General features: G+C 36.2%; 3 protein-coding genes across 8 annotated transcripts; 2 read left to right on the forward strand and 1 right to left on the reverse strand.

The window, feature by feature from the left end:
• The first annotated feature begins 379 nt into the window (after positions 1–379).
• LOC136418762 (sodium-independent sulfate anion transporter-like) lies at positions 380–14,205 on the forward strand. Of its 5 annotated transcripts, XM_066404980.1 has the most exons (11): positions 380–813; positions 7,931–8,082; positions 10,896–11,118; positions 11,176–11,396; positions 11,457–11,677; positions 11,728–11,878; positions 11,935–12,138; positions 12,230–12,532; positions 12,588–12,733; positions 12,791–12,958; positions 13,029–14,205. In XM_066404980.1, exons 1-11 carry the CDS (start codon positions 776–778, stop codon positions 13,104–13,106), a joined length of 1,905 nt encoding a protein of 634 aa, XP_066261077.1. In that variant the 5' UTR covers positions 380–775; the 3' UTR covers positions 13,107–14,205. The 5 variants fall into 5 exon arrangements, with proteins under 5 accessions (XP_066261077.1, XP_066261061.1, XP_066261053.1 ...); XM_066404964.1 differs by having other exon boundaries at positions 382–813; positions 10,899–11,118; positions 12,791–14,205; XM_066404956.1 differs by having other exon boundaries at positions 383–813; positions 12,791–14,205.
• A 1,128-nt stretch (positions 14,206–15,333) lies between these two features.
• On the forward strand, positions 15,334–16,829 carry LOC136418047 (tRNA (guanine-N(7)-)-methyltransferase). The gene is made up of 5 exons (XM_066403958.1): positions 15,334–15,490; positions 15,948–16,096; positions 16,186–16,331; positions 16,396–16,611; positions 16,670–16,829. Exons 1-5 carry the CDS (start codon positions 15,390–15,392, stop codon positions 16,796–16,798), a joined length of 741 nt encoding a protein of 246 aa, XP_066260055.1. The 5' UTR covers positions 15,334–15,389; the 3' UTR covers positions 16,799–16,829.
• Positions 16,830–16,928: 99 nt separating this feature from the next.
• On the reverse strand, positions 16,929–23,299 carry Cap-D2 (CAP-D2 condensin subunit). Of its 2 annotated transcripts, XM_066403788.1 has the most exons (22): positions 23,168–23,293; positions 22,676–22,810; positions 22,307–22,441; positions 21,741–22,139; positions 21,484–21,686; positions 21,289–21,390; positions 21,079–21,233; positions 20,839–21,019; positions 20,610–20,781; positions 20,323–20,461; positions 19,980–20,136; positions 19,746–19,920; positions 19,591–19,690; positions 19,432–19,538; positions 19,186–19,347; positions 18,677–18,906; positions 18,329–18,622; positions 18,078–18,274; positions 17,833–18,003; positions 17,507–17,776; positions 17,179–17,449; positions 16,935–17,111 (listed from the first exon to the last, which is right to left on the reverse strand). In XM_066403788.1, exons 2-22 carry the CDS (start codon positions 22,788–22,790, stop codon positions 16,950–16,952), a joined length of 3,897 nt encoding a protein of 1,298 aa, XP_066259885.1. In that variant the 5' UTR covers positions 22,791–22,810; positions 23,168–23,293; the 3' UTR covers positions 16,935–16,949. The 2 variants fall into 2 exon arrangements, with proteins under 2 accessions (XP_066259884.1, XP_066259885.1); XM_066403787.1 differs by having other exon boundaries at positions 16,929–17,111; positions 18,078–18,622; positions 23,168–23,299.
• Positions 23,300–24,275: the final 976 nt, after the last annotated feature.

Consider the following 24,275-nt stretch of genomic DNA (forward strand, 5'->3'; position numbering starts at 1 on the left):
AAACTACTTTTTTTTGTGCGCATATATGGCTAATTATCTTTGAGTTAGCAAATGATGGAGATTGCTCCACACCTTCCTAAAGCAACAAATGAAAATTGCCACCAATTTAATTGATCTGCTTCACGAAAATCCTCCAGACAACGGTAGATGTCCAAATATGTAGGTAGCTGTCTCGCCTCTTGATGCAATATATTAATTACTATCTAACTCCACCAGACACTTCAATATCATCCAATAAAACTTAATCCAGATAAACTGAAAGAACTAAACTCATGTCTCTCATTCATTCACCGTCTCTTCAAATTCATCAAAATCCTCCCTGGACAGCTTCTAAACCACCAAGATGTATTCCACCGCAGTCAGTTTCGCTCTCTCAGCGAGGTACGGTGGTACCCCCTAAGTACTGACGTAGAGTGTGCTATAGTTTTCCCAAGGCATGGCAAAAGTAAATAACAATAAATAAAGGCTACGGAACCGTCAAAAAGCGTACCCGCTTGAAGGTCACGTGGCCACAGGTAACAAAATACTGCTCAATTGAAAATGGCAATTCAGTCGTTGGAAGAAACGCCGGGGTTTGAGAGTGGTACCGTTGAAAAATTAAACAATTTGTTGTTGTTTTTAATGGAAACCCGATCGACGGTAATGTGAGTTAGTTCATAGATTACCGGTACCGCGAGGATGATTTTAATGCAATAGAAACTTAAATTGTGTACTGTTCATTGAGAGCAATTTTTCGAAATTTTGCGCGAATTATTGCTGGTGAAAAACTTTGAAGATGGCTTCTGGAAAGAATAACCAAAACGGAATGTCTGAGTAAGTTTATTTCTCTCCGTATTAAGGTATTATTGCAAATCAATTTAAAAGCAACTCAGGGTATAACATAATCTCCAATATTACTGGAAGGTAACTCAAAAAAGGGCTGCAAAAAGACTCATAAGATTAAATCAGTACGTTTTTTAGAAAGCGAAGGAAACATTATTATTGCTCGGGCGACCCAAAAAAGGAAGAATTTGCATTTTTTTAAAAATTTTGAAGGTTGAAAAAATAATTGAAAAAAAAATTGTGCAGAATCCTAAATTCGTTTTTGAAACACCCTGTATATTATTTTAAAATTGTAAAGCATGCGCAATGCTTCTTTATACAATTTTTGTATATATTTTTTCTTCCACTCCATTGCCAAAATGCACCATATAATTGCGCTCCAGAGGACAAAAATTCATCCCATTAGCGTCACTAAACAAGGCACTTTTTAATTTATTCGCCGATAACCATTCTAAAAGTTTAAGCGAAGAAAAAACCAATTGGGTTCTATTATATGCCTATTTGCAAGCATAATTTCTATGTTTGCGATGCTTATTGGCAGTAAACGTGACAATATTAGCGGTCATATTTCAATTTTAATGTTTTCACTTGTAGCATCGATGTCACTAGACGTATAATTACACTAGATAAGTGCAAATATTTGTGCCAATATTTTCGAGTGGCCGTAAAGAATTAAACGGTGAATTTATTGTTGCAAATATTTGTTTAATCAGACTAGCGTGATAGTGAAATATTATAAGGTGACGATTTTGGCCAGTAAAACTTCGCCAACAAATGTGAAAGCTCTTGCAAATGCGCTTCCTCAAGAAAATGTGGAAATTGTCACTCCTGGAAGTATTATTATTTTGGTCCTTGTAAAATCGCAAATACTACTACATATAGTCGAGTCAATGAATCTTTGCATGCGGTCATAGAACGCGCAATGTAGTATGATGACGTTCCCAAAAAATGCAATGGACAGTAACGACAGCATTGAGCTCTCTGAGTCTCATCACATTTTCGGTCCATTAAGGCGGTAGGCCCAATGTCTCTCAATCGTATACTAATTATTGCTCTTGTGCGAAAATCTTTACGAACGTATTACAAGAATTTAGCGTACGATGTAATTCAATTTTCTCAACAGAATTCTCTGAGAATCCAAGTGTCCACCGCCCAAGTTGAGCAAGGTTTCAGCTTCCCCTTTGCGAAGATTTACATATGTCAAGTACAGTAGCTTGCACAGAGACAACCTTTGATTCTGTAAGTCGACTTTTGTGAGTTTGGTACCCCATTCATACAAGGCAAGAAGCGATTCCTAGTGATCTATTGGTTATAACCGCGGTGAAATCTTTGGCTGTCTTGTGGGTGACCTTGAATTGCGTATGTTATTAATCGGAGATTCCGCTTGAATATGTCCGGTTATAAACGAACGGTGAATTTGACAGTCGAAATTAGGACAAGGGTCTCTGTTTTTATGTGGCAAATTTCCATATTCACAATGTTTTACAATGTCCACCCGCACCTAAGCAGGAACTCTACAAGAACACCGCAACCTTCCAGATAAAAGTTCGACGCTTTCCCCAATTTACTCAAACAAAAAAATAAAGAAATTCATTCTATAAGGAGCTGGACAGAGTCCACCCTCAAACTTCCTTGTCGGAAATTCGTGGATAAAAAAATGTTTCGTTACATAATCATTCCACCGGTGGAAAAGAGCTGTCCTTCCTGTTTTCCGTGGACTGCAGGAGGCCTAATGAGGACAGGAAATATGACCAAGAATAACCTCGCAGGGCAGGGGAATTACCGGTTCTAGAAACGTCAACTGATGACGTAACAAACGGTTCAATGATGACGTTTTAAACAAATACCACACTGGCTTGAACGCTTTTGGTTAGATTCAGCAAGTGCAATTCTGCCAATTGAACCGCCTGCGTTTTTCAAATAACATTTACCTACAAAGTGGTCTTACTTTGCAAGCTTCTTTCTGAAGAACGGGAACACCCTGTACACACCGCAGTTGTGAAACGTTTATTTTGACCCTCATTTTTCTGATGCCTCGATTCTGCGCACTTCTAGATTTAAACTTGACGTTGGGGTCATGTGACACCCTTCACAACCTTGGTGTGTAATGCGCTATTACATAAAATGTTTAGCATCCCTCATTTGGTTATGAGTCACGTGAAAGTATTATCCAAAAATCGGTCTATTATTGCTGGTCATCGGCAAAGAACGAATTATGACATTTTTTTCTGCACAAATGACTGGCCTCGACTTGTGGGAACAATGAACCTATCGAGTCGAGAACGTGTTTTCTTCTGATCTGTACACCTACTTGGAAATCTGTAACAAAAAATATGAAAGTGCAAAAGGTTTTAGAGAATGAAGTTTTTATAAATGGGTTCGAATCATGACCAAAACAAGGTAACTTGCTAATAAATTAGACATTAAAACTAACGTTATGGTTTATTAAGCAAATTTGAAGCAACTGTCGCATTTTCAATATAAAATCCTAGAAAAGATATTGCAAAATCCCTTAAAGGCTTTTCAGGAAAGAATGCCAGATTCGATGGGACGAACACTCTACTACCAGGGTCTCATGCGTGAGGATCTAGAGGACGTTCAGGCCAAGAAATCAAGAACACCAGGCATTCTTTATGCAATAGAATGGCAAAAATGTGAATTATCTGGTGTAAGTAACGACTGCACTTGACGCTCCGCCACAGTGATCTATGTAGATCAGACTGAAAGGGGACTAGAATTGCGCAAACTAACCAACATACTTTCATTCTTAATTAAGCACAGATTCATAGATGATAACAAGCTTGTGGTGAGAATGGTAGCATAGTTGCCTTGAAATGTTGTCATAAAACATTTTATATAACGCTCATTTTTTAAAAAGTATACTTTTTTTTATTACTAGTCGTAAACAGGGCTCTAAGGCCCAGGGCTTTGACCCACGTGTAGGTTAAGTTTAACGCCATCATTCGGCCCATTTGAGAATGTTATTGAAGTATGAAATAATTTTACATTATATGAATGTACACAAATGAGCAATATTCAAGACGGACACTTTTGCCAGTTTGTTGTAATTATTGACGATAATTTATGAAAATCGATCGTCAAGGTTGGAGAAAAATGAAAGCATGCTGCAGCCATGGACAGCTATTTAACAGTTTTGCACTGGTGAAATAAATTTGAACGCACTTTATTTGAAACCAACAGTTTTGGTTCCAGTGAGAAGCTAAAGAGTTACGTACACCCTGAGAGACATTAAAAATATACGATTTATCAATTTAAAGGGCCTTTTCGAGCATTTTCTAAGTGTTGGCACATGTCATATTGAATGATGTACTGGTTAAAACATGAAATAAAAAAATAAGTAAAATATATAAAATAAATAAAAATTATGAAAGCGCATCAAGTTATTCAGATAATTCATTATTGGTGTACATAAACGCAAAAATCTGTCAATCATTATCCACGATTTGATGATGGTGTAAGCGGATGGAATAACAGCGTTTAATCACGTTCTCATTACATGGACAGCAAAAAAACTTTCTCATGTAGTTATTTTGAATACTTAAATACTGTATTTATAACCAATTTCTTTTCTACAATGAAGTATCATCAACATCAATTTGTTCATATTTAGAATTCGATATGTTTTTGAAATGAGTAGAGCAAGTACTAATTAACTCACAATGATTGCTTCTTAGGAGAGCATGCTTGTCGAGGGACAAGTCCATGCTCTCCTAAGAAGCAATCAAAATGTTATTAAGTTCATTATCAATAAACCAAAATTTGCGATCCAGAATCGCGATCTAAAAAGGATTTGGCCTTTTTAATTTAGTCAAGCCCGCATCAATATTAATTAGGAGTTATTCAATCCACATGACTCGTTTAAAATGCAAACTGTAAAAATCGAATTTTTCGATATTATAATTGGCTACACTTTTATTGGGTCTTGTGACCAATGACTCATGTGAGTATCACATGTTCATGTTAATCCGATCGCTTCATTAGAACTCTTCTAACAATTCTCAATGGAACAATTAATAATAATAATCGACTTGAATCAATTTAAGATGATTATACCTTTTGTTGGTTCAGATTATTTAGTATACAGGGTGTCTTAAAGAAATATGTGCAATATTCCAACTCTAATCTCTTGGGTGGTTCAGGCGTTTCGAGTAAAGGTTGGTTTTTTTATTTTTGAATCGATGAATATATGCTTTAAGGTATAATATCAATTGCAATTTTGCGGGCAGTTTTTTGAAAATTTATTAAAAAAAAAATTTATTGTGAGTTTTATGGTGCTCAGCCAATTTCTACCAAATTAGTGAATTATTTTAGTCTAAAACACATTAGGTGTGTTAAGGGTCTTTTAGAGGCTGCCAGTGCGTTAACGGACTTAGAAACTAAGTACCGATAATAACTTAATTTATGGACTTCACAAATAAAAATCAACAATCGCTAGTTACAATCTCTATTATGATTGAAATTCGTTTGCAGTGACTAAATCAGCCGCAATCTTAATCACAAATCGGTTTTGCAACAATGGCAATAGTGGCAAATTCAATAAGATTTTCCTCATAACGACCTATTTACTAAAGCTACTTTAAAAAATCTAATTTGAAATAAATTTTTGTTACGTGGATTTTGACATTCATTTCTTCACTGCTTCTGCAATTCTATTGTTGCTTGTCTCTCACTGTATAATTTTGCAACAATTATTATTCGCTATTAATCTACTGAAAGAAATCGTATCGAACACAAGAAAACTACAGATTTTCTTCTAATAATTGGGTTTCCTCATACTCAAATAATGTCGAGACTTGCGTAGTCACGCCATTATAGGGATTATGATTATTGCTAGTTTTTGCTATAATTTGTGAGCAACCAATTTGTTGATTTGCCAAGGTTAAAATTTTTTTAAAGACATATTCACGGGGCTTCCTTAGTTAGTATGTCTATAGCATGCTCTAAAGCATCTAAATAATTTTTTATATTTCATAAATATTTTTTTCATAAGTTCTCTCTAATGAGACTTATTACATTTTCATATATACACTCGGTTAGAATATATTCAATAAAGCGTATCGCCTAATGAGTCTTACTCTTTGTTTAATTTTAAAGGCTAAAAGCTTATTACACTAATGGAGCCATGTGGTATCTCTATGTAGATACGCATATTCCAGTGTTTCCATATTTGATTTAATCAATTTCGCCGATTTATGTTTTCGACAGGTAGGACATTTAAGATGTAACTATACATATAGTCTTTTCGAGTGGATTTCCAGGTGGGCACAAAATAGTGTGTTCATAACAGAAAATATTATATGTATCTGCCTATTATTACTTGTCTAGAAATCGATATTTAGACACCCTGTATTTGCCGTACGTGACTTAGAAAAAATTTCTCATCATGATCAAATCATACAAATTTAAAAACAAAATTAACTAGAAAAAAATATTCAAAATAATTATGCCTGATCATGATAAATTGCTATTGTAAGACAAATCATGGTTACTTGGATATTTTAAGACTTAACAATAACGGGGTTCGCTTCGTTTTAACTCAAGGACAGGCACAATTCAAGACACTATTATCCTTTCAGTTCTCATGACTAACATTCTTTCACACCACTTCACAAAAGAAATTTGTAGGGACCCAACTAGGGTAAAATTTGTGCATATTCGCATTGAAACTTTCCAAATTCGACCCCTGTATGGCTCAGTTATTGAATTTTCGTATTATAATACCGCAAGTATTGTGATTTGAGTTCATGTAAGCGGTTTACTACAGTAAAGACATAAACAAACTAATGGGAATTGGGTCACTCACTCTGTATATACCAAGAAAAATCTTACTTAAAATCACCATTCTTGACAATGGCGAAGGAAACGTTAAAGGTGATTCCTGCTACTATCAGCGCACTGGTGCCACCTTCCGGAACGCGCTTCTGACTAATCGTCTAAACAAACCTTGATATGGTTTTGAGGTAATTTTGAGTGGTTTTTGAGCGTTTTAACTGCAATTTGTGAAAATATAATTAGATTTCGATGTCTACCCACACCAGAAATGAATCGATAAATGTGAATTTCCTTGTATCCCATCATGTAAGCGTATATTTCTGGTCGGATTCGATACGAGTCCGGTATGCGTGACCCCTCGTTTTAGCCAATTAAACTGGAAATTATTTACAAAACGAGCTGGGAACTCGTTTACTCCATGATTTACGCGTACAATCGCATTGCACGAATTTACTAGGACGTGAGTCAAGATACCTCATCAAATAGCGAATTATTATTTAATTTAAATACTTTCCAATATACACATTTGATTGACCAAAGAGTAGGTCAAGTGTGTCTAATTACGTTAAACCAGATATCTTTCATCATTCATCAAATATTATTAATACTAAAAAGTAATTCATATCTAATTCTTTAGAGAGTAGATTGCTTGCCAAGAGATCACTAATACGTTCGGTAAAGCCTGTCTTCTTTTGGCAATGCCAAACACTGCCTTCAGGTTAAAAGGTCAAGGCTATTAACGGTACTCAGGGACCTTAACAAAAAGTGTAAATTAATCATCAGATTGATGTAATTGACAGTGCGAACAATAATCTCTTCATCGTCTCTCTCAATAGTCTCGAAAGTTTGCTAAGATTACCGTTCAAGTTCAAGTTAGTTCAATGCCTCGAAATTACGTATAATCCATGTCATGTAAGTAACACTTAGTTAAATAGTCGATTGATTTGTTGGGTTAAGGTAAACTCGAAAAAATTAACTGTGGCGAAGTACCGTTTAATAAGAAATTAATGAACTGGCACAACTGGATGCCCTTTAAAGTGTATTGTCCTCAAGGAGAGATCCAATCTTCTCAAAAGTATTTTATTGGATAAGCACTGCAGGTTTCGCATTTTTTAACCCACCTCAGATTTGTCACAGCGGTTGTCTCGTATTGGTTCGTTTACTGAATTACAATAGTTAGTGCTTATGTGCCTTGTTGATTTTTTTGCGATAATTTTTGCTAAACTATGGCAAAAGCATGGAACGTTCTCAATGAACCATAAACAGAAAGTTAGCTTGGCGAATTCGGATTTGAATAATAAATTTTTTATTACAGCGACTCTGATAAGAGAGAGCGGGACCTGCAAGGCGAAAGCGGAGGTGGTCGCAACATGTTCGCCTATGAGAATCCAACCTTGTCGCTATCGGAAGACAGCCTCAAGGGCCGATCCCATTCTTCAGATTTCCAAGGAAGCACTGATTTTATAAGTACGTATGTGCCTGTCTATTATGAACTAAGATGAGGGCGAATACCGAAAAATTGCGCTTTACAATTTAAACGTCGAAAAATATTGATTTTCGTAAACGTTGAGGGTGACTGTCTCGTTTCACTTTTAAAAATTCAGGCTGTATAGGGGCAGAGATTTTTAACTCGCACATGCCGGGTATATTTTTAGAAAGTTGCCACCTCCCCGATTTTTAGAAGTGTAAAATTAACATAAAATCCTGAAACATGTCGACCTTAGAATGCAGGATGACGAAAAACAAAAAAGTTCTCACCCCTGACCGATAACGTCACGGGGGTGGCGAACCCCTCGTTTTTTTTTTTAATGAGAAACATGAGCCATGTGACACATCGTTTTAAAAGTCTTCAAATTCTCTAAACAACTGAGCAAAACTTTTGGTTTTTACATTGTGGCATAAAAAACTAAAAAAAAATCAATTATAATATTGACAAATCACATCAAACGCTGACTTTAATCCAACTTAATGGTTTAATGATGTGATTGCCGAATCCGTTTGTACATAAACTTTTCGGGTAGGTTAAGATTTTAAGCCGTTAAATCAACCCATATGGCAATAATCTGGTTGTTATTGATAAGAACGCGATTCACGAGATAATGGTGACTTTGTGCGTTAACTATTCCTTTAATTATCATACGAACAGGGCCGGCCTCAGCCCGTCTGACGCCCTGGACTGTTTCCCAACTTCATATATGGCCGGTACTGAATATGAATTCTCGAATCGTTTTGGAAAAAGTGCGAAAATGTGCGATTTTTATTACTTTTCTACCTAGATTTTCCTGCAATCGCTTGGTCTACTAGTAAATTACCGCAATTGAGAAAACTCCTGGAAACGAAAATTTTCACTAAAAAACGTTTTTGTGATTCAGCGGCCACAGAAATTTGCTGTAGACAACCTTATTTATGCTTTCCACTATTGATTCTCGACAACATTCTTCTAACCCATACCTAAGTCATATGATTGTCTATCGCATTAGCCATGTCGCGTTCCAGCATTAAAATATTTCAGTGTTTTTAATTTTTATGACTTGATAATCCGCAAATTTACAATAGGCCTCTATTGCCGAAATCCATCTAAGACAACTTTACTGCAAATATATGGGCTACAATAAAAATAGCGATATCTGATGGGCAAGCTAAGATTACGTTACAATTTATTGCATATCTAGATAAAGGAAATATAGATCCTCTGGTTTCGGTGAAAAAAAAAGTTATTTCATTGTGGGTAGACCTAAGGGCAACCAGATCCTTTAGGTAGTTCCCACCTTGTAAGTTGGCATATAAATCGAGTGGTTTGCATAATTGGTTGCCCGTACGTCACAATGCCTGCTCTAAGTGTGGACGTCAAGGATCCCCACCAGTTTGATCCTCTACGTAAGTGCAGAGAAATAGTTTGTGTGAATTTTATTGTTTTGAATAACCAAAATTTATGGCTATAAGAAGGAGGAAATAACGTGTATCTTCCGACATTTTAGTTATGACAATTCTCCCATTCTCATAGATGTATTAGTATTTTCGTATTCTCGGAATGGAGAGACTATATAAAAAATTTAATTCTCTATTGTCTAAGTTGTCTGAATATGCCTCTAAACTTAGCAACTATCCAAACTAATAGAAATCATGGGTTACACTCGATTTGTACCAAACCTGATCATGGTACAAACCGGTAGGGTGTGGACTCTAAATGTAACGGTTATCAAATCAGTACCGGCCCTATTGGGCGGTGGGAGGAGGGGGTTGGGCGACTGCTCAAGGTGGCGGTTTTTCTTAGGGGTAGGGAGGCGGTGATTAAAAATTTCACTAAACTCGCTAAGACCGGCCCTGCTGGTGATGATCAGGCAGACCGCTCTGTTTGTTAGTCGTCCGCTGCTAAAATTCCCGAAAATGTTGATTGAGGCATGGTGAGACGATTAAGTTCAAGAGTACTAATTGGCTCTATACTTAGGGACTAACATTGCAAGCGCCCTTTGATTTATCATCTCGGCCATTTGGTTTTCAGTGAGGAAAAGACGAAGTTTCCAGTGGTCAAAAATAAAGAAAGATCGTTGCACATTTCTTTCTGTACAATAGAGAAAGAGTCATAAATTTAATAAACTTGACTCTTCCAAACCGCAAATTAGAAGAAGACATAAAGACTGTTGAATTTTGGACATAATTAATTTTTACTTAAAATCCAACAGCAGAGAATTGAAAGAGAAAATTGGAAAACTTTTTAGATCTCGTCGAGTAAAGCCCGAAGCTTCCAATGAAACATAGCAAGCCCTTAATGAAAGCTATTTCAGGTTCTCAGATTCCTTTGGTCCTATGGACTGAGATACCTACGTAGTGCTTTATAGAACCTTTTTTAACATCGTATATTATTTTCCAGTTTGTACGAAATAAATCAAACTGCGCCACAGCCAGTCTCAATTCCAAGCAACAGACCGTGAGAATTTAGCTTCCGCACTCTACCATAATGCTACTGGTGTTTATTTGCCGCTACACCTATTAATTTAATCGTCGTTATTACCAAATACCTACCAATTTAATGTAAACGCAATTTATGGCATACTAAATGATATTGTTCGATAATTAATGTTTTAATCCATCATTACTGTAAACCCTCATGCTGTGCATTATGTGCCATTAAAAACGCCAACAGTAAATTCCGCTGGCTTTGGTTGCCTTCTGCAGCACCCAGGAGCCTTCTAGCCATGATTAGCTAAATCACTCTATTTCTCACCTTCCGGCGCCCAATACTTATTTACATCGTTGTAGAAAAGCGTTTTATTTTACAGTAGTCAACGATCAAAACCAAAGTGAATCAACAGTGTCAAAGCTGAAGAAAATCGTACCATGGATGAAAGAGAAGGCAAGGAAAAAGTGCACCAAAAAGACCCTGTATAAACGATTGCCCATTTTGAATTGGCTACCGAAATACGACAAGTCATGCGTGATAGGTGATATTTTGGCTGGTATTACTGTAGGGTTGATGGTCATTCCTCAAGGGTTGGCTTACAGGTAAAGAAAGGATATCAAACCAATCCCTGCAAGCATTAGCTTCATATCAATTTTCAGCGGTATAGCCGGCCTTCCCACTCAATACGGTCTGTACACTTCCTTCCTGGGGGCAATTGTCTACATCTTCTTCGGCAGTTGTAAGGATGTTCCCATGGGCCCCACTGCCATTTCCGCCCTACTAACCAGCCAGGCTGTCGGAGACATGGGACCGGAACACGCAATCCTCTTGTGCTTTCTTACTGGGGCTGTCCAACTAGTGATGGGCATCTTCGGCCTAGGTAAAACGCCTGTGAAACACTACAGCTATGACTAATAAAAAAAAACTTCCTTGTCCGCAGGGTTTCTGATAGATTTCATATCCGGCCCGGTATCCTCAGGATTCACCTCTGCAGTGGCTCTAATCATCTTAACATCGCAAGTGAAAGATATTTTGGGAATAATCGCTGGTGGTTCAGTGTTTACTGAGATATGGCGGAATATCTTCCGGGACATTCATAATACGAATCCCTGGGATGCCATTTTAGGGTTCGCTTGCATTATTATTCTTTTAGTCATAAGGGTAAGCAAGATTTTGTCTCTTGATTTATTCGTGATTGAATATTCATGTAGGTTGCTGGACAATTCAAAGTGGGACCTTCTAAAGGCGAGCTCACAGGACTTCAGATGGTAATCAATAAGTTCATATGGTTGTTCGCCACTGCCAGAAATGCGATTATTGTAATTGTATGCGGATTTATCGGGTACTCGTTCTATACTGATGGTTAGTTATGGTTTGCGAATTTACCATAGCTTCAAGTAATAAATGACATTTCAAAGGAGAGTCGCCATTTACGTTGATAGGGGCAGTCCCCGAAGGATTACCCAGTGTACAGCCCCCTCCTTTCGGTTACACACAAGTCTTGGAGAATGGCACGCAAATTTATGTCGACTTTTGGGATATGGTGTCAAACTTGAGTACAGGAATCATCGTTACTCCTTTAATTGGTCTCCTAGAAACAATAGCAATTTGCAAGGCATTCGGTGAGTATGGTATAATGTGATGTCAGAAAGTTATAGAATTTTTCCCAATTTTGAAGTTGAAGAAGTATGACTGGTCTTTTTGCTTTCCCAGCGGACGGAAAACCAGTTGATGCCACTCAAGAACTCATAGCCATCGGACTTGCAAACATTGCCAACTCCTTCGTTCAGTCCTTCCCCGGTGCCGGAGCTCTGGCCCGAAGTGCCGTCAACAACAGCAGCGGAGTTAAGACTCCGATGGGTGGCCTCTATACGGGCCTTCTAGTAATCTTGGCTCTCCTCTTCTTCACTCCCTTCTTCTATTACATCCCCAAGGCTGCGTTAGCTGCCATCATCATTGCAGCCGTTATTTTCATGGTGGAGGTCAAAGTGGTCAAACCTATGTGGAGAACCAAGAGTAAGAAATCATATGTTTGTTTTCTAGAATGTTAAACTGAACGCTTCGTTAATAGAAAGCGACTTCTTCCTTGCTCTGGCGACCTTCATCGCTTGCCTCGTGCTGCCCTTGGAAATTGGGATTATTGTTGGAATAGGGCTAAATTTGTTGTTTATACTGTACCACGCGGCTAGGCCGAAGATCAGCGTGGAAACACTAAAGGTTAGCGTCAAGCATGCCTTATAAGTTCCCCTCGCTATCTTCATGACTGCTTTTCAGACAAGGGACAATGTTGACTACTTGATTCTAACCCCCGACAGATGCCTGATATTCCCCTCAACAGACTACGTAAGAAACCTCGTAACAAAACAGAGCATCAAACAAGGAATGCCGGTAGTAATCGACTGTTCGCACATCTACGGAGCAGATTATACGGCAGCTCTAGTGGTAGGTTCCCTTACCAAAGACTTTGCCACCCGCAACCAGCCCCTGTTTTTCTACAACCTGAAACCTTCAGTATGTGCAGTGTTCGAGGGATTGTCCCCTACAGACTTTGTTGTTTATTACGACCATGATCAGCTGGATGATTTGCTGAGAAAACGGAACGCCAAAGTCGATGAGGCGAACATGGTGTAATCACAACATTGATCTGGAGTGAATTTCTGTAGCTGCCAATTTTAGGTACTCTTCTGGACAAGCTAACCGAAGCACAGGGTTAACGTTGTCAGAAGGGATTTCTCAAGTTTAGGGGTAGAGTGGGAGGGCCCAAAAAACATTAGAGAAAGAATTTACAGATATGATTTTTCTATTGTTTTTTTTTCTTGAACCTACCTCATGCGTGTTGAGAAATATAATCGATCTGTGAGCGCATTTACATGTTGAGGTTCCTGTGAATTAAGGTGAGTGTTCGCCTTCTATACGTTTCGTTCTGGTTACGATGACAAATTGTGAATTCATGCATCGACACCAGTGTGGCGACATGGCCGACTGTTTCAACAGTCTTTGTTTCTGGTAACAAATTATCCAGATGTAGATCCCTTTCGCCGATTATATTGTCGTACCGTTGCGAGAACACAAATCCTCAAACTCCCAACCGCAACCAGAACCACAAGCGAGAGCGAAACGCTCACTGAGGCAGCAAATTCAGCAAATGTCAAACTTTGTTAGAAATGTATTAAATTTCCGTCTATTTTACTGAATAACTTTGACATTTGCTAAATTTCGAACCCTTCTTATTTGTCAAATTCTACCATTATAAGTGAGGGTGAAACACTCAGTCTTTCTGAGACGTGGCTAGCCCTTCGATGCATTACCAAACGATTCAAAGTGAGATAAGTATTAAATTTTCAGATAAGATTTATGATGTTAGAATGCCTGAAAGGGAGTCTCATGTGCCCTTTTTGTCTGATTTTGACATAATAAATAGAAAAATATTTCACAGATGCCTAGCAAATGTAGAACGCGTAACTTGCGATTATTTTTAAACTATTTTTCATAGATGGTTGCTATATGTATTATAGATTAATTATTACTTAATGCGCATTACCGAATTATTTAAGGAATTATTAGAACGTATTTATTTGTATTTTTGTTGTTGTAGTATAGCTGGATACGTTTTTACATTGTAAATACTATTGACTGTATAGCTGCTTCGTAGTTGTGAACTGTGATATTAAATAAAAAGTAAAAATTCCTATGGTTCTTTGCAAACAATAAACAAACGGGTCATGTTTCATTTACTTTTCATTTTCGAATGCGATAAAAATACTACCCAGGTGCGAAAGCGTGCCCGCAAAAAGCGATTTTACAGTCAATCTACCCAAAAAATGGGTAAGTTTTTATTCATTTATTCCATATGTTGTCGTTGACTCACATTTCAAGACTGTAAGTAGGTCCCACGAATAAAAAATGTCCATGCAAATAAACCAAACATGCTATCGCTAGCTTGGTCGTCGCTGACTGCTTGGTTGTGTCATCTAAAGCATCGATGTGCCATAAGGGCGAAAGCGTTTCACAGGATTAAACTTATTTCATTTTGAGTGGAGAATGTTTATTGCGTGCGCATAATCGAATATAAACAAAACTTTTTAACTATTTAATATACAAGGCATCATCATTTTTGAAAGACAATAGACATAGCTAAATTCTACTGCCCATTACCCTCAGAACTTGACTAAAAAACTTTTTCAGTTTAATAGCGGGCTGACTACGGTCCTGTTCAATGTTTTCGTCTTGAACGGATCACGTGCATTTGTTTACATGGATATTTTATATTCATAAGACACAATAGAAATCGAATTTTTTGCTCGATTTCATCAACTATCTGCCCTTTTTTATGATTATTACTAGAATAGCCGCAAAACGGAGTGAGAGAGAGAGAGAGAGAGAGAGAGAGAGAGAGAGAGAGAGAGAGAGAGAGAGAGAGAGAGAGAGAGAGAGAGAGAGAGAGAGAAGGAACAATTTTAAACCAACAGGATTGTCGTCAATCGCAAAACCATGTGTGTTTATGTTTATTATTTTATGAGATTATCTTGGAATACCGGTGATTGTGTCTATTTTTGCTCTTATATTTTCCTTTCTTTAGAAGGTTTTGTGTTGTAAATAATTAAAAACATATTTTTATTAAATCTTATAATTGACTATCCTGAAACAAATTATATGTATATCACCTCAAGGATTTGTTCGGAAGTCTGGCAATAGTGCAGGGCAGCGCGACATAAAATTTTGATGATGCGCGAGACTTTTAGTTCGGCGCTTACTGTATGTGAGAGAGTAGAGTAAACATAACCCTATTTCTGACTAGAAATAATTTACTACGCGGAAAATACCCGTTTTATTTTTCATACAAAATTGTTGAAAAACTATTTGGATATTAACCATGAGTGAAGCTGAATCATTATCCACTCTTTCCCTGCCTCAGAAAAGGTTTTACAGGCAGCGAGCACATGCAAACCCTATTGCAGACCACTGTTTTGACTAGTAAGTACTTTTCGATTTTATATATTATTGGCGAGATATAGCTTTCAGGGCAATATTGTTTTAATTTTTTAATTTCCAAACTAGTTAAGGGTTTCAAACTAAATTTGATACAGAATGCTGTAAGAAGTGTCATAAAAATGAACAATATTGAGAAGGCAAGTTTAGCACTAGCTGAGGTAGACATTCATTACCAATCATTTGATAAAATTAACAAATATGCTTCTGGAAAAAGGGACATAATCATCATCATAGGATGAAGTATTCAGTTATAAACTAAATAATTAAAATTTATTTTTTTCTTATTTAAATCCCACTTTGAAATGTAAAATGGACAGTTAATTTTTCATACTGATTACTGGTAGCTTCTGTACATCAGAGTATTTGAGATCACTATGTGCTCATTGAAAAAAAGGTAGTGAAAAACTCAATTTATTCTTACTTAATAATTTTTTTCCAGTCCTGTTTCACCAGATCATATGGATTGGACCAAATACTACCCCGAACAACATAACTTGAATAAGGAAGTAGAGTTTATAGACATTGGGTGTGGGTATGGGGGACTCTTGATTACATTGTCACCAATGTTTCCAAATAGTTTAATTTTAGGTAAGAATATAGTCCATTTTCATCTTCGGAACAATTGGTAGTGTATGTTGTTCATCTAATTCTGGGACACCCCATATATATTTTTTCAGGAATAGAAATAAGGGTCAAAGTCTCAGATTATGTAATGGATAGGATAGCTGCCTTGAGGTCCCAGAATCCTTCAGAATATCAAAACATTGCATGTTTGAGGTCTAATGCTATGAAATATTTACCTAACTTTTTTAGAAAAGGACAAGTAGGTAGTCCTAATTACCAATTCTGGCATTTTTTCAACACTTCCTAACCAGTGCATATTTTAGCTCTCAAAAATGTTTTTCCTCTATCCAGATCCCCATTTCAAAAAGGCAAAACATAAGTGGCGAATTATTAATAAATGCTTGTTGGCAGAGTATGCTTATGTTTTGAGGGAAGGGGGCATAGTTTATACAATGACTGACGTCAAGGATTTGCACGAGTGGATGAAGCAACATTTCCAAGAACACCCACTGTTTCAAAAGGTTAATGAAGATGATCTTGTATGTGCATGGATTCAAGTGCAATTTTGCAGTGAAATTATGTTTTCATTGCTTCTAGATTGACGATCCAATTGTAGATAAATTGTACAGTAGTACTGAGGAAGGACAGAAAGTAACAAGGAATAATGGTGAAAAATTTTTGGCAGTTTTCAGGAGGACGCCAGATCAAAACATAAGTCAGTGTTAATAAAAAGGACGTTTCTTATCCAGTTGTCTTGAAGTGTTTGGTTTAGCCAAATCACTGACAACTTTAATAAAACCACTAGAAAATTATAAAAATATTATTAAATCATAATGAAATGTCCTGAATTCAAGACGTGTTTCTGTTTATTTCACTACTAGTCTGAATCACTCTCAGCATCGCCTGATTCCTTCGTCTTTTGGCGCTTTTTTCTGGCTTTCCTTGAAGATTTAAGTTTATGAGGAGGTTTCTTTGGCTCACCATCATTGTTGACTTCAAAGACCGTCTTTATGCTGTTCTCAAGTTCTGCGACAAGTTGCTGAAAAAGAAAATTACAAAAATAAGATTTAGAAGAACAAAAACCAGGGGAATTTATTCAAACTTACCTTCAAATCAGTTTTGTTTCCAGGCTGCTTAAGACAAGCTTGCATAACGGCCTTGAAATGAGCATAAATTTCATCATCTTGCATTAAATGCTTGTATGTGCCAAAATTTCCATGCAATTTTTTTAAAGCTTTTTCATTGTACGTTATCAGTGTTAAACAATAGGCAATGTTCCTTTGATGGTGGATATCATCAGTGAGTTCAAACTTGAAACTGAACCTATCCACCAGGTTCTCCATGTGTTTCTGCTTAGTGATTAGCGCAAATAGAAATCTGAGTGAAACCACAATAAGTAAGTAACCATCACGACAACAATGTTTCTCAACTTACTTCATAATGTATTTAATGTTCTCTTCGGAAATATCGTTGCATTCAATTAAATGAGAAAATATGTCAGGTAAAATGTTGTATAGGTTGTCCTCTTTTTGAGCCAGAGTGATAAAGAATGTCCGACACATACTGTTCAGCTCCTCGTCAGGATCAATTAACTGATTACTCATTAAATGAACGTAGGAATGAGCTCGAATCATATCGCGAAGTATTAAACTTGATACGGAGAAGAATGTGGTTTTGCGGATTTCTATCGAGGGATCCTTTAATCTGGAAGTCGATGAACAGTGTAAAGTGGGAAGAATTGCACAATTTAACCAAGGCACCTTTCATAGATTTTGGATGTCCAGGGCTCGATAATATTCGGAAATCTGGTTAACAGATCCGAGAGATGGCCCAGAATTGAGGTTTTGATTTCTGAGTATTTGGTTTTTTCCAGTATAGTGAATAATAATTGGATATGTTTCCTTGCGAAGTCACTGGATACTAACATGTACCTGTCGAAGTTTAAATATAAGTCCAAATCATCAAAACTTTTTATAATATTAGAATCATTAAATTAATTCCTCACCTGATCATAGCAGTAACTGCAGCCCCCTGTAGGTGCACATTAGCGAAAAGTTCCTGCTTCTCGCAAACGCTGACGATAACATATGCCAACTGTGCTAAAACTCCTTGTCCTGTAACAGTATTTTTTTCCAAAACCTGCAAAATAAATTCCGCATCTTCATCGTCAGCTTGCTCTCCTTCTAAATTGATTTCATCACCCTGACAAAAATAAAGCATTAAAAACGTGTCATTTTCTTTGCTGATATCACATACTTTTGCGACTGTTGATATTGATGAATTTGCAGTGGTAGATGCACTAATAGTATTGATTTTCTTATTTTTCTTTTTTTTTAAATCTGAACCCTTTCTTGCGATACGGATATTCTCCCTTCTCTTTAATTCTTTATAGACTGTGCCGTCAAGAAAATTTAACTGTTCTATGGCCACAATTCCCAAGAGCTGACACAAACGTATGTAGATAAAACATTCCAGCTCCTTTTGCCCTGACAATTTACCGAGAATTTGTTTCAGGAAAGCATCGCAAATTTCTTGAGGTTTTCCACACACCTACAAGGGTATTTCCTACCAAGATTAAGGAAAATCATCCGTGGATTTACATACCTGATACAGGAAATTCATAGCGTGTACCAAGGCGTGATAATAAAATTCTTCTCGTTCAAAAAACTTTTCTTTTAAAATAGTGAATAGATTGGTCCAAATTGGATCTTTGTGGTTGATTTTAAACGAATGGTTTTCAGAATGAATATCGGTCTTTTCTTTACCGGCTAAAGAAAGGAAATTGCAGGCACTTCCGAAGAAAGCTAGATTTTTGCGACCCACCTCTCCAAAGGCTAAAATATAAAAATATCTGTAACGTTTATGTTAAGTCATTTGAAAAAAAAAATGTGAATTTTCATTTTGGCAAAGAACATAATTTTACATTTCTTAAAATTTAATCATAAGTAATAAAAAAACGTTGTAATACTTTTGTGGACAGGATGGCGAAGAAAATTTATTATGTATAATTAAGGCATTAAAATGTTCATAAAATTGCCTATGACGGAAGCTTTTCAGTGACACTCTAACAGTGCAATGATATTAATTTTAAAAAATAAGGCAAAACAACTTACCTATACAAGACACCACCATTACGTTACGAGTTATAATCGTACTGCGACCAAGAGCAGCCATTCGTAAAAGCTCCATACTAGCATGAGACTGTTCATCAGAAACGGATATTTTCTTAGTAAAATATTTCCAAAGAACATCAATAATACTATTGTCGAGAATACCTTAGGTACAAATTAAATATAAATATATAATTAACCGAGTTAGGAAAAGTTTCAACTCAAATTCGCACTAACATTACTCCTTACCTTTACTAACCCACTCCCTGATAATTTCCTCTAAATCATATAAACTGGTGCTAGGAACAAATTTGAGGAAATCTATTAGTCTATTTACCACCGTAATGCCGTGTTCTCTAAAACCGTTTAAGATTAAACAAACCCACTCAATATCTCCTCTAGACTTACGTCATATCTGAAGCGTTGGTTTTTAGATAAATTATTTTAAACGCTTCAATGACCACATCTTTCCTGTCTTGTTCGTTTCTCTTCATAAGGGGGAGCATTGCTAAAAAAGAAGCAACAAGGTTCCTTCTTAGTGGATTTTAGACATGAATCTTTACCCATTATGCCGATTTTCGCGTTATCTAAACCAAATTGATACGCCGCAATAAAGAAGGCTACTGCCTCGTGCATATCACTTATACAGGTAGTTTCAAGTAATTCCTTCATAAGATTAATAGCCTCATCCATTATTGTCAAAAAACTCACGGCTTCTTGTAGATATTCCACCTTTTTCTAATGGAATGTGATTCGTGAATATTAAAAAGTATATTACAGTTGAAATGAATAATTACTTCTAAAACTTCAAATTTCTGGAAATCTTCCTCAGTTATAAGTAAATCGCCATGAGAAATTCCATTTTTAGCTTCGTCCATTATTTGCAGGTCTTCCATGTAAATGACTTTCAAACGAGACACAAATTCTTCCATTATGTTTCCTTCGTTGCTTTCTCTAATAGATATGTTCCATACATTTGTGACAACTTATTTTCAACTATTTTAAGATTTAATCATAAATAATAAGAAACGTACTAATAGTTTTTAGACAGAATGGTTAAGGGGTCTATGTTTAATAAAGGCACCTAAATACCTGTGGTGGGAGTCTTGGAATACTATAGGCAACTAAAGGCTTACTTACTCATCCATTTCTAACTCATCCGCAGATTTTCTCCACATCTTAATAGCTTCCTTGTAGCGTCCTTCCCTTAGGTACATCCTGATAAGTTCAGAAGCGTCTTTTTTGGTCAATTGGTGTTCTTCATTGTCTTCTGCTGCATCTTAAAGTCATATCATTTTGTATATTAGTTTTCCCTCCTTACTAAATATTACTCTTGTTACTATGTTTGTCAAGTCTGTAATAGACCATTTTACTACTCCAAAAAAATAGGTTAGGATGAACTAAGATATTTAAGTTTGCAGTCTTACTTTCCATTTGCAACAATTCTAACAGCATTTTCTTCAAATCTGGGATTAACTGTTCCCACTGAGCCTCCATCTCCTGGGACTTCAACATTTTCGCCTGCTCAATTTGCGGTTTAAATTCATCTAACAATTGTGTAGCTTCTTTTAATTCTTCTTGCATTTTCGATAGAGATAACTAAATCCAAATATTGTATTCTCAAAGAAAAATAATTGTCTGGAAATGGCTACTTACATGGGCGCCAAAAGTATTATATTGTAGAAAAGTGGTAATACAGTTGGCCGCGTTTTTTCTTACAAGCGCTGATCTATCGTGTAAATGATTGACCACGATTTTTTTTAAAACATCATTTACAAGATGTCTTGGAATGGCTGTTGCCTCTTGCAGCCGGCTCCAATGCTGCATAACTCGAGCTCTGAAATTGTTATGTATTTTGGTACAGAATTCTTCTCTATTCTCGTCATAACGACTTACCGAACATGAGCAGAATTATCACGGATGTGCTCTGTAAGAATGGTAAGAAAACCCTCCTGATACTCTGCTTCTTCATTGTTGAGATTATGTTTGCTTAAAACGTGTACTATAACTTCAGTTATCACGTTCAAAACAGAATTTCTCAAAGTGGCGGGCTGAAAATCCATTAAATGCAACCTTGACGTTGAAACAGATTATTTGCAACAATACCTCATGGTATAAGTATTTGTTCAAGTATAAAACCTCAGGCAACATAAGCTCTGGCAATGAAACTGCCAAAGCCGTTAAAAATTGCGCACAAAATCTTGATCCCTGAAAAAATTAATTAATCCTTAGAAAAACTTAATCACAAGAAATTAATAACCCCCATAAAATTCCTCACACCTTAGATATCTGAAATATTACCTGGCTATCCTGAAATTTTTCTTCAGTTTGCCACTCCGTTATTTCTTGAACCAAAGCATGAATTAGTCCTTTACAGCCAAAGTTAACCACCAATTGCTTTATTCCGTCAGGAATGCATTGGATAAGATGTTCCTCATTTTTGATCATTTGTACTATTCGAATTGTAAAAGTTGTACTATGGTTGTAAGTTTGCAGTAAAGTACCTATAGAACTTATTATAATAACTAATCTCACAACTGAATTTTTATATTCTTAACCTATGAGATTGAAAACTTCCTCTCTGGTCTCCTTTTCCCCTTTTATTAGCGGATTCTCTAGAAATTTGTAACAAACTTCGGCGACAATATTGATTAAATTCTCTTCGACAACAGGAGGGTCCCAAAATAGGCCTATTTCCATTTGAAAAATATTGTTTAAAGCTAATAGAACGTTTTTCTTGTCTAAGTGGAACATTAAATTAGTGATTTTTTTGCGCCCTTTCAAGAGGCCCTCGTTTTTTGCTTTAATTATGTTTTTCGCTTCAATAACTAAAACCGTTTGGACGTATATGTAGATTAGCATTTTTATTACATTTTGGTATTTTTGTCCTAATTCCTCAGTAATACTTGACCGGTCCTCTAACAAAAAGCCAAGAGATTTTGTAAGGTCTTCAACCGCTAAAAATAAATTTCCTTGTTACATTATATGCTAATGTTACTAACTTTGAGGTAAAGTCAGTTATCAAAGAAACCAAGAATTTTACAAATAAGTTCCCAAATTTTATTCCAGCATTTGGCCCTAAGAATTTTATTAAATTTAAAGAATTTCATTATATAATATCTACCTTTATGCAGATCTTGGTAGGATTTATAAATTATATCCATTTGTAGTGTATCCTCATAGTATAATATTGAATAAAATACAGGAAAATTTTCTAAGATAAATTCCGGTCCTTCTTCCTTGAGGCACAATTTGATGTCTACAAATATATCATTGTCAAAAGGTAAAATATAATTTAATACATGGCATAGTAGCATAAGCTTACACATTGTGTCTAAGAAAAGGATGCCTTCAACTAAATTCCATCAAAAGAAAACCTATTTGAAGACATATTTTTTCCTTTACATGGTAGTTATTTTAGACCGATTTTCACATCACTGCAAACGGCATCCTATTCTTGAACACACTGTATAAATATGTACACAATTCTCACCTTTCAGCCTATTAATAATCTCTTTAGGTTGGATAAGGTCTCTAACAAAATAATCATCGTTCTCAGATGCAAGATCCTCCCTTTTGGAGGGAATAACAAAATTAAAGTGTGCCATATGTTAAAAATAGAATACTCCTAAAAACAAGTAAATACATTAGGTATTTAGAATCAATATGAACACATCAAAAACATATTTGTAACAAGCTATAAATTGTTAATGTTGCTATCACACTTGTAACTGTAACTGTAGGGTATAGCTCATCCAAAGCAGAATTTACTATGGATCAGAACAATGAGTGCCGTATAGAATACAAATTCAAAAGCATTCAATGTCTTTACAACTTGATTTATAATTTAAAACCTTTGGAAAGGACCAATTTTGTATTGTATTAAGAACGAGACGAAGCGAACATGTTATGTCGTTATTATATATTTTAATAATGATGTTACAACTTGCCTAATAAAGAATAACATAAACATCTATACACTTACTAGCCTTTGGGAGAATCCTAGTGCTCTATAAGCCCAAGGGGCATTGAGCAACTTCGTTGATCGAAAATTACAAATCACTGCTATTAGAAAATGGAAATTTATATAAGTAAAAGGAAAATAGAATGAAAAATACGTAATTATCCTTTTTTACACATTTTTAAACAAATGTTTTACATTAACAGAAGTTATCCGTTATTTTTGAATTAGTTCTTCTTCTTCTTCTTTTCCGCTATAAATGTTACGCTCGTCGTGTTAGCAACGTAGAGCCACATAATATTTTTTATGGAGGGCTCACACAATATGACATCTGGCAATCTTGCACATGAGATCCCGTAATTACATTAATACGGCAACACTGTAGGCATTTTATTAGCCTTAGTGTGTGAAAGGACTTATACTTCTAATTTCGTTATTTATTGTTCTTTTATTAGGTGTACAACTTTGCTTCCGCCGTTTTTTTTCCGAATTTCGCGATTTTATTGTAAAAAACTAATTATACCTTTAGGATCCAAAGTATTGTCCATCGCTGGCCACTACTTTCTCCCATCTTTCGGGCAGCATACGAATCCCGTGTTGAAAAAATTGGACATCTTTTGAAGCGATCCACGATTCTATCCAATTTCTTACTTCTTCATAAGACCGGAAGTGTTGGTCAGCTAGCCCATGTGCCATGGATCGAAACAAGTGATAATCAGAAGGAGCTAGGTCAGGAGAATATGGCGGGTGGGGTAGGACTTCCCATTTCAATGTTTCCAAGTATTTCTTGACCACTTGCGCAACATGGGGTCGAGCATTATCGTGCTGCAAAATCACTTTATCATGTCTCTCGTTGTATTGCAGCCGTTTCTTTTTCAATGCTCGGCTCAAACGCATTAATTGGGTTCGATAAAGAGCACCTGTGATTGTTTCAGTTGGTTGTAACAGCTCATAATATATTACGCCGAGTTGATCCCACCAAATACAGAGCATGATTTTGGAACCATGAATAGACGGTTTGGCCGTCGACGTGGAAGCATGGCCGGGATATTCCCAAGTCTTTTTGCGTTTGGGATTATCGTAATGAACCCATTTCTCGTCCCCAGTCACAATACGATGCAGAAATCCCTTC

The sequence above is a fragment of the Euwallacea similis genome, chromosome 2 (genome assembly GCF_039881205.1).
Source record: "Euwallacea similis isolate ESF13 chromosome 2, ESF131.1, whole genome shotgun sequence".
Classification (NCBI taxonomy): Eukaryota; Metazoa; Arthropoda; class Insecta; order Coleoptera; family Curculionidae; genus Euwallacea; species Euwallacea similis.

Bases quoted from the DNA above. Each gene is read 5' to 3' on its own strand.
- LOC136418762 (XM_066404956.1), top strand. From the start codon at position 776: ATGGCTTCTGGAAAGAATAACCAAAACGGAATGTCTGA. The intron at 11,678-11,727 runs GTAAGCAAGATT...ATATTCATGTAG, and splicing joins TTATTCTTTTAGTCATAAGG to GTTGCTGGACAATTCAAAGT. The intron at 11,879-11,934 runs GTTAGTTATGGT...GACATTTCAAAG, and splicing joins GTACTCGTTCTATACTGATG to GAGAGTCGCCATTTACGTTG.
- LOC136418047 (XM_066403958.1), top strand. From the start codon at position 15,390: ATGAGTGAAGCTGAATCATTATCCACTCTTTCCCTGCCTCAGAAAAGG. The intron at 15,491-15,947 runs GTAAGTACTTTT...ATTTTTTTCCAG, and splicing joins GCAGACCACTGTTTTGACTA to TCCTGTTTCACCAGATCATA. The intron at 16,612-16,669 runs GTATGTGCATGG...CATTGCTTCTAG, and splicing joins AGGTTAATGAAGATGATCTT to ATTGACGATCCAATTGTAGA.
- Cap-D2 (XM_066403787.1), bottom strand. From the start codon at position 22,790: ATGGCACACTTTAATTTTGTTATTCCCTCCAAAAGGGAGGATCTTGCA. The intron at 21,234-21,288 runs GTATTGTTGCAA...ATGGATTTTCAG, and splicing joins ACAAATACTTATACCATGAG to CCCGCCACTTTGAGAAATTC. The intron at 19,921-19,979 runs GTAATTATTCAT...ACATTCCATTAG, and splicing joins AGAAATTTGAAGTTTTAGAA to AAAAAGGTGGAATATCTACA.